At 37.9% G+C, this 13,252-nt stretch overlaps 1 protein-coding gene across 9 annotated transcripts in view; it reads right to left on the reverse strand.

Annotated features, from left to right (window-relative positions):
• LOC104668803 (serine/threonine-protein kinase Sgk3) overlaps window positions 1–13,252 on the reverse strand; it is a 194,785-nt gene that overhangs the window by 5,753 nt on the left and 175,780 nt on the right. For all 9 annotated transcript variants that reach the window (XM_030937860.1, XM_030937862.1, XM_030937861.1 and 6 more), the window contains 3 exons: window positions 12,053–12,148; window positions 8,261–8,416; window positions 4,697–4,786 (listed from right to left, as the gene is read on the reverse strand). In XM_030937860.1, coding sequence (XP_030793720.1) covers window positions 4,697–4,786; window positions 8,261–8,416; window positions 12,053–12,148 — 342 coding nt within the window. The remainder of the gene's footprint in view (window positions 1–4,696; window positions 4,787–8,260; window positions 8,417–12,052; window positions 12,149–13,252) is intronic.

Consider the following 13,252-nt stretch of genomic DNA (forward strand, 5'->3'; position numbering starts at 1 on the left):
CTCCTTGGGAGGCAGAGGCAAGAGAATCACTTGAACCCAGTAGGTGGAGGTTGCAGTGAGCCAAGATCGCGCCACTGCACTCCAGCCTGGGTGACAGGGCAAGACTCTGTCTCAATCAATCAATCAATCAATGAAATGAAATTTTATGTAGTCAAATATACCAACTTTCTTCTCTTATGGCTTCTGGGTCGTGCTTTAAAAAGTGACAGAGCAAGACTCCATCTCAAAAAAAAAATAAAATAAAATAAAAACAATTAAAAATAAGAGTGAGGGCTCTGCCCATCTCTACCAAAAATACAAAAAGTAGCCGGGTGTGGTGGTGCACACCTGTAGTCCCAGTTACTTGGGAGGCTGAGGCAGGAGAATAGTTTGAACCTGGGAAGCGGAGGTTTCAGTGAACCGAGATAACGCCACTACACTCCAGCCTGGGCAACAGAGCAAGACTCCGTCTCAATCAATCAATAAATGAAATGAAATTTTATGTAGTCAAATCTACCAACTTTTTTCTCTTATGGCTTATGGGTCGTGCTTTAAAAAGCATTCTTCACTTAAAGATTATACACAAAAATACTATCTTAGGTCTTGCAAGGGTTACTTTTAGGTGCCTGGAATAGGTGTGACTACAGGTGCGTGCCACCAAACCCAGCTAATTTTTCACTTTTTGTTGTTGTTGTTGTTGTTGTTAAGAGACAGGGTCTTGCCATGTTGCCCAGGCTGGTCTGGAACTCCTGGGCTCAAAGAATCCACCCGCCTCAGCCTCACAAAGTACTGGGATTACAGGTATGAGCCACTGTGTTCAGCCCATACCTACGTTTTAATTCTTCAGAGGGTTTGGGAATGCAATCAAGGACCTAACACAATGCTGGGTACACAGTGCGCACGCACTAGACGTTAATTCCTTTTTTCTCCCCTCTACTTGGAAATGTACAGCATAACTATGTCCTGGTACTAATAAGCACCCTCACTCCAATCTGTCCTTTCCAGACCCTTGTATTTTCATAGTATTTCCCTTCCTACCACATCCAATCCCTTAACACTTAGCTAGTGTTAACAACCATTAATAAGAGTGATTCATTGACCCAGCAATGAATATTTTCTTTCAGCTTACAGAATTGTTAGAATGATGCCAGCCTCTCCCCAGGTCCAGACCCACCCCTCAGATGTGGCTTCTGAATGACCCACTTGGAGCATGGCCAAGCCACTCCTATCACAGCTGCATACCACATCTACCCCCTCAGGGCAGGACTATGCCATACTTTTACATTTAGGGATTATTTTCTATGCTATACTTTTACTTTAAGGATTATTTGGGGGGAACCTCTAATTTTAAATGTTGGTGAGCCCTCTCCCACCAAGCAGTTAATTTTGTTTTCATACTTTTCCAAAATTTTATATATAATAAACAGAAATTCCTAAAGCAGGGACTGAGGCCACAGAACTGTAAACTATTAGCTATGCAGAATAGTCAGTATTTCAAAAATGGAGTAAAAAACCTGAGCAATTTGTATTCCAAGAGATGCCAAAATGAAACCAGCAACAAAGTAAGTTTTTCTGAGGATTAAAGTGGAGGCAAGGATCAAAACCTGGATGTACCCAACACAGAATGGAATGTTAGGATATGCTTCATAGTAATTTAGAGGATTTCAGATGGAGCTTCAATGAAATCCTATATGAATATGGCTTATTTTGGAGGTACTTGTTTTGTGTTGGTTGTTCTGAAATGGTATAATGAGAAATCTTTCAAAGTGTCAAAAACTACTTGTTGATGAATTTTATAGCAAAAAAAAGATTAAAATATAATAATGTACCCATTCATTGTATTAACCCATTTTAGGTCACTGGTCTTATCCTTTCTCTATCAGCTGCTGAGAGAATAAAATTAAGCAACCAAATCTTATTAGGATAAATTAAACATTTAGCAGTATAACCTCAATTTTGTGGGCTAAAAAAAGAGAATCCAGAATGCATTTTTACCCATTGTAAACAGAGAAATAAACTGCTTCCAGTCCTTTTTTTAATGTAGACTAGTTGGACACGTATAATTGAAGTAAATATTTTATGCAACCTGTTAGATTTTGAAATAATTCTCACTAACTGCTAGCAACATTCATCATAGAAATACTGAAGCTTAGCATGGTCAATAATCCCACTCTCTCTTTTCCTAGTAACTAACCTATTAAAATATAAAACACTAAGCAGACTGGAAAATCAACTAATTTATTTTATTCACTGAAAGAATAAGCATCAAAGATTATTTCTGTCAACTGTTTTTCCCCCACAGATGCAACCATAAGTTATTATGAGGCATCTGTTTTGTCTCATATTACATATTTTAATTCTACAACACTGAATGCCTGATATGCACTAAATATATAATTATTTAACTCTTCTCTTTATATATTTTATCCCCTTAACTGTAATTTTCTTGAAGACAGAGCCTATGTTCTACTTATTTGTGTTTTCCAACCAAGTTACCAATAAATATTTAACGGAAAAATTCCCAAACAGAGGGAAAATGATAAAAAAAAAAAGATATTACTAATTAAATATCTACTGTGTGCAATGCACTCTGGTGCTTTACAAATGTTACCTGAAACAGCTCATGTTGTGAAAGAAAAAATAAATATAGAAAAGCTTAACTTCTAGTTAATCAGAGAAGAGCAGGGATCCAATGCTGGAGCTATCCATTTCCAATGTCACTTAGGAGTCCCTAATTCAGCATGCCTGATGATATATTTATTTGAATGTAATTAAATTCTGCTAAGATACTTAGTCTAAAGAGAAAAATAATTCTTAAAGAGTCTTAGTTTCCTACCACAAACTCTACAAATTTGGGACCAATATTATTCCTAATGGTGTCATTCCTGGATGCACTACATGAAGTAAGTCAGTCTACAAATATTATGTATGTAGGTGTAAAATATTACACCTATTAATACCAGCTAGGAGCTATGTATAGAAATTAACCTTGAACAAAGCCTGATAGACTATTAAATAATACTTTCCTGATCTCCTTATCTGCTCTAATTTATTAAAAAAGTATTCCTGGACAGGCACGGTGGCTCACGCGTGTAATCCCAGCACTTTGGGAGGCTGAGGCGGGTAGATCATGAGGTCAAGAGATCGAGACCATCTGGCCAACATGGTGAAACCCCATCTCCACTAAAAATACAAAAATTAGCTAGGTGTAGTGGCACACCCCTGTAGTACCAGCTACTCAGGAGGCTGAGGCAGGAGAATCTCCTGAACCAGGGAGGCAGAGGTTGTAGTGAGCCAAGATTGCGCCACTGCACTCCAGCCTGGTGACAGAGCAAGACTCTGTCTCCAAAAAAAAAAAAAAGTATTCCTTAGGTTTTACAGCAACATCAAAGAACTTAAATTCACCTATGATCTTAAAACTCCAAATCAATCTTGGTTTATATTCTATTCTAGTCCTTATCCTTAATTTTACTGCTATAATTATTAAGTCACAAAAATTGTAATTACCATGTTTTCATGTAACTTTATGAGGATTTTCTAAGTGTTTGCTCATTTTTATATAATTTAACAAGAAAAGACAACAGCACATAAGGAAACATAGAATAATGACTCTGGAATCATGCATATATTAGAATCCTGGCTCTACTACTTTTCATCCAGCTATGAGACATCGCTGAGCTTCTATTTCCTCATTTATAAAATGTGTAATAAGAAAAACAGTAATAGCAGTAAGCTGGTAGCTTGAAGAGTAAATTATATATTATGACACATATAAAGTGTGTATCCATATACAAAGGAAGCTATCATTAGTTACTAACATCATTACTGGCCTACTGATGATTATTAACAATTTTCCTGTTGTTATATATTTACTGTATTTTCCAAAATTTTCCACCACTGTTAATAGTATAAAGCTCATCTATAATGTGGCTTTTTGCTTTAAACAAATTATCTTTAGGTGAAATGTTTCCATCAAATAGATTTAACAAGTCTAGCTAACACAAACATTTTTATAATACTATCCTATTGTTTTCCCAAAAAAGTAACAATTTACATTAATATTATTTTATTAATGTTTGTCTATACCTGTTTTTTTTTTTTCTTCAATTTTATTTTGAGACAGGGTCTTGCTCTATCACCCAGGCTGGAGTACAGTGGCGCAATTTTGATTCACTGCAATCTCCACCTTCTGAGTTCAAGTGATTCTCATGCCTCAGACTCCCTAGTAGTTTGGGAGTGTAAAGGCATGCATCACCACACCCGGATAATTTTTTTTTTGTATTTTTAGTAGAGACAGGGTTTCGCCATGTTGGCCAGGTTGATCTTGAACTCCTGGCCTCAAGTGATCCACTCACCTCGGCCTCCCAAAATGCTGGGAGTGATCTGCCCGCCTCAGCCTCCCAAAGTGCTGGGATCACAGGTGTGAGCCACCATACCTGGCTGACTTATTGAGTTCATTCTTTTCTTATACATACTCCAAAGAAACACTTTACAATTACTGTGCTGGAAGATATTTTTATCAAGCTAATCTAACTATAATCTTACTGGTCTCCCTGAAGTTATCAGTTATACTAGACAACCCTGAGTGACGTATTTCACAAATATTTAGGTAATGACTCCATTTAATTCAGGTGACTCTGAGATCTAGTCTGAAAATTATAATGAACTGCTATTATGTTTCACGATTTTAGAAAGAAAGATTTGGATATATACTTACCACATTAGGATTAAATGGTGGTGGAATCTTCTTTTGTACAAGGTCAGCCCAGCTGAGTGATTCAAAAAAAGGATGACTCTGAATTTCAAGCTGGAATATTAAAAAAATGTTTGACTAATGCTGAAGAATATATTAAGTACTAACTGCGTAATTTTATGAAGCCACACTATTACTATTTTGCCCCTCAATGACTCTTTTTAGGAACGTGTGTATGTTATTTGTGTAGCAAAATGATGTTATTCATGTAAGCAATAGAAAGACTGAAAAAAAGTTACTTAGAATGATCTACTTAAACTTAAGTTGTATTCTCTTCACAGTCAGTTTCCTCATTGGTAAAATGGGGATAACATTTCTGCCCTAAATACTTCAGGGGAAGTATGTTTTAAGGATCAGTGTAAAGTATGGATGTAAAGTGCTATGAAAAGAATAAAGCACTACAGAGGTACAAAGAATTAGTGTTCTTATTGGAGTAGGGGGGGTAAAGAAGTTGGGCAGAGAGCTTTATACAGTAGAGTAGAAATAAAATCTGTCATGAGTTCTACTAATAAAAAAATATCCCACTCAGGGTTGGTATTACCAAACAACGGCACAGTATTGACTCTAGCTTTTTTTCCTTCAAGGTGCCATGGGAGTGTATAAAGCAGGATCCAACCTAATTTGGTGGGTTAAAAAAGACTTCTTGGAGAAAATGGTATCTCATCAGAGGTCTGAAAAATGAGTAAGAATTCAGCCAGACAAAAGAATGGGGAGAACATGTTCCAGAAAGGCTCTGAGGTGGCAAAGAGGTTAGTATGGTCAAGAAAATGAGAGTCCAATATGGCTGCAGTGTAGGGAAGGATGGGACTGTCACATAAGGTGAAGCTCAAGAGCTAAACCGGCTGTATCATATCAGGTCTACATTAAACATTTTGGATTTTGCTCTAAGGTCGCAAGAAGCCATCAAGGGGATTTAGTCATGAGAATGTCATAACGTGTTTTTTTTGTTTTTTAAAGCATCAGGTTGGTGAGAAATGTTTTTTAAACTACCACCCTGGGCCAGGCGCAGTGGCTCACACTTACAATCCCAGTACTCTGGAAGGCCGAAGTGGGAGGATCACTTGAACCCAGGAGTTCAAACCCAGCCTGGGCAATGCAATGAGACTCCCCCATCTCTGCAAAATAGTGTGGTGGCACGCACCTGTAATCCAGCTATTTGGGGGCTGAAGTGGGAGGATCACTTGAACCTGGGAAGTTGAGGCTGCAGTGAGCCGTGATAACACCACTACACTCCAGCGTTGGTGACAAGAGCAAAACTCTGTCTCAAAAAAAAAAAAAAAATCCCCCAAAACACCACCCTGGCTACAGAGAGTATTAGATTGAAGAGTCAAGACCAGATAAAGGAAAAGCAGCTACCACTGTAACCAGACTAAAGATGACAAATAGTAGGAAAAGAGTAGCAGCAGTGGGGCTAGAAAGAAATGTCTGGATATGGGAAAGATTCAGGCAGCAAACGGAACAGGACCTGGCTGTTTGTTGAATATGGAAGTAAGGAAGAGGGAAAAATCAAGAATGCCTCTCAGATTTCTGGCCTGAACAGCCACATAGACAGTGATGTCCTTTAATACAAAAGGGAGCATGGGGGACAACAGCAGCATTTGAGGTACTCTCAAGAACTCCAAGTGGCGGTGGTGAGCAGGCAGATACTATTTAAGTCTAGAGTTTAGAAAAGAGGGCTGAAGAGTAAAGAAAAGATATAAATGTGTGAGATGAAAACACATAGATAACTAAAGCCATGGGATCAATTAAGATTGCCCAGGAAGACAGCACAGAAGAAAAGAGGGTTTAGGACAACAGGGCACCGCAACACCTGAAGGTTTGAAAAGGAGCTTACACGGGAGGTAATGGAGAATGGTCCAGAAATACAGAAAAGCCTGAGATGAGATGTATGTGTGCTCTTGCAGAAGCCTAGGGAACAGGAGAGTGTTGCCAAGTTTAAATGCTGCTGAGGGTGGCGTAAGTTGAGGAAAAGAAGTATCCAGCAATTCTCCTGGCTATTTTGTGGTAGACTGAGAAATGAAAGAGCTTGGAAAAGGGAGACTGAACAAAGAAAACTTTCAACAAGTTTGGCTAAGAAGGGAAGAAGATAGAGTAATACCTCTCAGGAGAGTAAGACTGAGGGGTTTTTTGTGGCTTAAGAAGCAACAGATTTGATAACATTTAATTACTGACTGGAAGGAACCAGAAAAAACGGGAGCAGTTATTTGTGCAAAACAAACAAACAAGCATGAACAGGGTTCCTTACAAATGGACAGGATCTAGTGCACAGGTGGAAACAGACCTTTTCCACTACAACAGGAGGAAGGAAATGACAGGATCCTGCAGGTTTATATAGGCGTGTGGATTTGATAGCAGGAAGCTAAGTTAGCTCCACTCTGATGATTCTATTTTCCTTACAAAATAGAAGGCAAGATCATCTGTTAAAAGTGAAGAAGAAGAAAGGGAATCTGGGAAGTCTGGAGAGAAGGTATGAAATAGTTAATACAGAGAGGAGGAGAGTAAGCTACACAGAGAAACAAAGAGTATTACCAGACAGTGGGGAAGCACAGACGAGGTTCACAGTGCTTCCAATATGCCCAGTTTGTTACTTTCTTTAGCACTGCTCAGCAGCCCACGAGATGATAGTTGGATTCATCTAGAGCTGCAATCTCCATCAATGAATTCAATAAATGGACCAAGGGACAAGGAGGTGTGAAATATTAGCAAGACTGTCTGTAACAACGGAAAGGAAGTTGTTGGCAGAGCTACCAGTTGAACTGGGGAGTGGGGCGTAGAGCAGTAGCAGCAAAGTCTTTTATTCACAGCTCAAGTTCAAGACTGATAAGCAGCCTCCAAGAATATCTGAGAAAGCAATTTTAAAAGTTCATATTTCTTAATATTTTGTGAATTTACTGACACACTAACATAATGCCAGTAACTACACTACAAATTTAATTACCCTGATTTGAAACAAACATGCAGATTCCCTAATTATCTCAAGGAGGTCTCACCAAATTCCAAAAAAAAAAAAGTGATTTAGTGTTCAAGGCAAAAGACATTACCTCATGCAGACAAGAGGCACTTAACAAATTCCTGCTAAAGGAAATGATTTAGATGTTTAGATAGTCCCAAACCCTCAACAAAAAGCTTACTAGTTGGTTAGTCTCTGTGTTATTAGTTCATGAAAATGTTAGTATTATTTAGCAATAAAAACAGCAAAAGAAAGTTTAGGTAGTGAAAATATGCCACACAACACTTTTTAAAAAGAAGAGGAGGGGAATTTGTAATAAATGAAAATCAAGTAAATAACAGGGGGCGAAAGTGTATGTGGTGGACAGGGCAAAAGTGCATGCAAGAGAAAATGCTTTAAATACTATATAGTTTTATATAAATACAGGTGAAAACTATGGGGACAAGTATGTTTTTTTTTCCATGTTGCTATTCTCCTCGTGTTGTATTCATTCAATTAAATACCATATAAAATAAAGCTTTATTTCCAAATTTTAAATAAGCTTAAATAAAGCTGGAGCTGGGAAAGCTGTTACATACAAAGTCTTCCTTGGCACCAAGTCGATTTTGCCTGTCTTTTTCTAGGAGTTCTTCCAGAATGGACCAGGCTGTAAGGCTCACTCCTGGCCTCAAACTTAGGGGTTTGTGAAGGATATTGTCATACATTTCAGCAACATCTCGGCAATAAAAAGGAGGCTGGGAAAAAAAAAAAAAGCAAAATAAAACTTAGTGGTAAACAAATTATGTGAAAATGGAGTTAAAATGGCTTTGATCTTGAGGGAGCAGTCAGTTGAAAAAATGTATGGACCTCTTAGGTTGTGTAGATACCTGCAGTGTGGCTTCCTGAAGCGAAGAGATTCTAAAACCCAACACATCACAGAGCTTAATAAGTGTTTACTAAATGAATTAGGGCCAGTTTGTTCAACAGCACCTTGTAGACAGCTGTTAAATTATATACAACTTGTAGTAGTATCTGTTTTAGAGAAAATGACCAACCTTATCGTACGCATAATGACAGAATCATTGGAAATGGAAGTTCAAGACAGATCAAACATTAATTTCAGACTTGGGAATAAACTCACTAAAACAAAGGAATTTCTAGTAGAGATGGAGGCCTGTAGATAATGTTCCTTAGGTACTTACAACAGAGATAATATTATGACTGTACTCTGCAGAATTAAAAATGCCACCGTGACAGCCAAAAGACTTGGGGTATGGCTTCAACACAAGCATTAGCTAATTATCTAATTATAAAGATTTAAAGTAAAAATAAAGGCCAGACGTGGTGGCTCACACCTGTAATCCCAGCACTTTGGGAGGATGAGATGGGCAGATCACTTGAGGCCAGGAGTCCAAGACCAGCCTGGGTAACATGGTGAAACCCTGTCTCTACTGAAAATATAAAAAACCAGCCAGGCATGGTGGTGTAGGCCAGTAGTCCCATCTACTCAGGAGACTGAGGCACGAGAATTGGTTGAACCTGGGAGGTGGAGGATGCAGTGAGCTGAGATTGTGCCACTGCACTCCAGCCTGGGTCACAGAGCGAGACCCCATCTCAAATAAAATAAATAATAAATAAATAAACAAACAAACAACTTTTGAGAAAAAAAAAATGAGCTGTACAGGTTTCTGTACTCTGGGAATAAGAGGAAGGAAGATTATCATGCTACTCAGGTTCTATCTGCAAGGTTGTAATATGTAACCTACAAAACTACTTCCTTTTGAATTAATGTATCCAGAGTACCAGAAACATTTTTCCAAAGAGGGAATTACCATGTAAAATGTTACTGTTTATTTTTTTTTCCCAAAAAACCCCCCAATTTATTCACCAGAGGACTGGCCTCTAATATTTTACCCTTGTGGGTTTGTTTTTAACCTCTTAAATATTAATTACTAGTATTTTTATAAAATAAGATGAATCTGACCTAAAACATTAAAATGACATTTTTTTCTTTTTAGTCTCCTTTTGTGAAAATTAGAAAAGTAATATATGCTTGTTGTAACAAATCTAGACAATACAGAAGTTTACAAAATAAAAAGTGAGGCCAGGCACAGTGGCTCACACTGGAAATCCCAGCACTTTGGGAGGCTGAGGCGGGCAAATCACTAGAGCTCAGGAGTTTGAGACCAGCCTGGGCAACATGGCGACACCCTATCTCTACTAAAAATACAAATAAATAAATAAGCTAGGCGGGGTGGTGCACGCCTGTAGTCCTAGCTACTCAGCAGGCTGAGGTAGGAGAAGCATCAGAGCCTGGGAAGTCAAGGTTGCAGTGAGTCGTGATCATTCCACTGCACTCCAACCTGAGCAACACAGTGAGACTCTGTCTCAAAAAAAAAGTAAAAATAATAAAGTATACATAGTTTTTAAAGTTAAGGGACTTTTATAGGCTTGTCACTTTTCCTTTCCTTTGTGTAGGAAAGAAAAAGCTTATATTTTAAAATATAACTTTTTTTTTGTTTTTTGGTCTTTTTTGAGACAGAGTCTCGCTTTGTTGCCCACGCTGGAATGTAGTGGCATGATCACCACTCACTGCAACCTCCGCCTCCCGGGTTCAAGTGATTCCCCTGACTCAGCCTCCCAAGTATCTGGGATTACAGGGCACGCCACTGTGCCAGGTTAATTTTTGTATTTTTAGTAGAGATGAGGTTTTGCCATGTTGGCCAGGCTGGTCTTGAACTCCTGACCTAAGGTGATCTGCCTGCCTTGGCCTCCCAAAGTGCTGGGATTACAGGCATGAGCCACTGCGGCTGGCCAAAATAAAACACTTTAAAACAATCAGTAAAAGTTTGATTAATAAAATGTATGTTTCAAATGTCCTCTTTTGAATCAACTGCATTTCATGTGTAATGATATGTTTTCAAAGTCCTCTAAATAAATTAGAAGGATTCTGAAATATGAAGATGGCAAATAAACAGTGCTTAAAGGGAAATCAGGTATAAAGTGGTTTTCCAATGTTCTAAGTCAGTAGCATAACCAGACAACTAGATCTTTTGACATGCAGGTCACAGTCAAGGGCAAAGAAGAGATGGTGTTGGCTTTCACAGGAATCTATCATTCGAAACTAGCAAGATAAAACAAATGCTCTGAAATGTACTTCATGTTCTGAATTTAACTGTAAGCTCCACAGTTTTCAACAAAAAGCAAACAGACACTCAGCTCAGGTCTTGGCTGACAGCGGCATTTAACATCAGCACTACATGTAGCAGCAGCTTCAGGGATTTGCACGTTCCCAGCACAAGGCTGCTGGACACTTAGGGGACCACAAAGGGAGTCTAGAAACTGTTCTAAACATGTCATAAAGCCTACAGAAAAACATACATGTACTCTTATAAAGCTATTTCAGCTAACTAAAATGCCTACACTGTTTGCTTTGGGTTGGAATAATATTAACTCAATGTAGTGAAAAAACTTTATTCTTGTTAATCAGAAGTTCTGGCCAGCCTATGTGTCTTTAACTAAGAACTGGGCAAACTGACTGCATAAACATCACTTTTTTTCAAGAAAAATTTTAAGACATGGTGTTTTCAGGGATGGGAATAGAGTGATCTTCAATGATGGGAAAAGCTGAGCACCTGTGTATTAATTAAATCTATTAAACAAAAGGCAAAAACCAAAATACCTTATCTTCTGAAATACAGTAATTTATTGATAAATGCAAAAATCATTTTCTGTTCATTATCTTAAAATTAGAGTAATATTTGAGTAAACTGAATGGAAGCAGGTAATTTTAATATTACAACCAGGTGTCTATTTCTAAAAATGCCAGGGGGGTGAGAACATCTGAAATAGTTATAACAGAGAAACAATTATATTAATTTAAAAAAACTGGTAACAAAATAAAAAGGGATTTTTTTTGGTCCCTTTTTTTTTTTTTTTTTTGAGACAGAATCTCCCTCTGTCACCCAGGCTGGAGTACACTGGTATAATCTTGGCTCACTGCAAATTCTACCTCCTGGGTTCAAGCGATTCTTGGGCCTCCACCTCCCAAGTAGCTGGGACTACAGTATGCACCACTATAGCCAGATAATTTTCTGTATTTTTAGTAGAGATGGGATTTCGCCATGTTCCCCACGCTGGTCTCAAACTCCTGGCCTCAAGTGATCTGCCCGCCTCTGCCTCTCACAGTGCTCAGATTACAGGGTGAGGCACCACGCCCAGCCTCTTTTTGTACTTTTTCCTAATGTGGTTTTGAGTTCATTAAACCAGGCTATTACTGCTCTGTTAGTGTTATCTAAGTGTCCATGAGATTCTTAAGGTGGGAGAGAGAGACAGACAGACAATCAAATCAATGAGAATACACTGGAATAAAGAGATATAGAAATACATACCAATCCATACAGCATTTCATACAGAACAGCCCCAAGGCACCACCAATCCACAGTATTGTCATAGGGCTGTTTTCTAATTACTTCAGGTGCAAGGTACTATAGAAAAGAATAAAATATTAGAGCAACTTGGTAAACAAATCAAGACAAAATTTATAAATAATTGAGAAATTTAACAAATTTTAGTTGTTGCTATCATACTAAAACCAAATTATCTAGATTTCCAGTGGGTTGGGTATTCTCAGTCTACACCAGTGGTTCTTAGGTAACGTCACGTAGGACACTTCAAAATACACGTATTCTGCATTTCTCCTCGGAAACTGTGAGACAGTTAAAATAAATAAAAGAGTATAGTGAAGGTAGAATCTGTAATTCTCAATAGGTGAAGTAGGTATTTGTGGGGAAAGTCTTTCAAAGATTATTTTAGAAGTTCACTTGGTCATTACTCATGTTTTCCTCTTAAATACATTTTTTTTTTTTTTTTTTTGAGACAGGATCTTACTCTGTTGCCCAAGCTGGAATGCAGTGGCACAATCACAGCTCACTGCAGCCTCGACCTCCTGGGCTCAGGTGATACTCCCACCTCAGCCTCCCGAGGAGCTGGGACTACAGGCATGCACCACCACACCTGGCTAGTTTTTTGTATTTTTCATAGAGACAGGGGTTTAGCCATGTTGCCCAAGCTGGTCTAGAACTTCTGGGCTCAAACAATCTGCCCATTTTGGTCTCCCAAAGTGCTGGGATTACAGGCATGAGCTACAGCACCTAGCAAGAATTGTTAATGTAGCAATTATAATCCTTTTTTTTTCTTTTCAGTAAAAAAGAATGAATTGTATTCTCATTTGAGAATTATAACAGCAATTCTCTAACATATTATTTAGAAAACTTGTGTAAGGTGTAGATGTCTATTTACATTTTAATTTGCAGGAAATTTAGACTCATCACAACTTAACACGTCTAAGACAGTGAACTCGAATTTTACATTCCAAAATATATTACCTCTTCCCATATGAAATACATGTAAGAAAGTAATTTCCTCTTAAGCTTTTTTATGTGATCTAAAGAAATGGCAAAATACTTTAACTATGAAATTAATATACAATAACAAAAAATGTTTCTTCATATATAAACCAAAACAGAATGGTTATAAATATATACAAGTGCCAGGGTTAGACAGAAAAAAGAAGGAAAAACTCATTTCAA

Source organism: Rhinopithecus roxellana, chromosome 9 (genome assembly GCF_007565055.1).
Source record: "Rhinopithecus roxellana isolate Shanxi Qingling chromosome 9, ASM756505v1, whole genome shotgun sequence".
Classification (NCBI taxonomy): Eukaryota; Metazoa; Chordata; class Mammalia; order Primates; family Cercopithecidae; genus Rhinopithecus; species Rhinopithecus roxellana.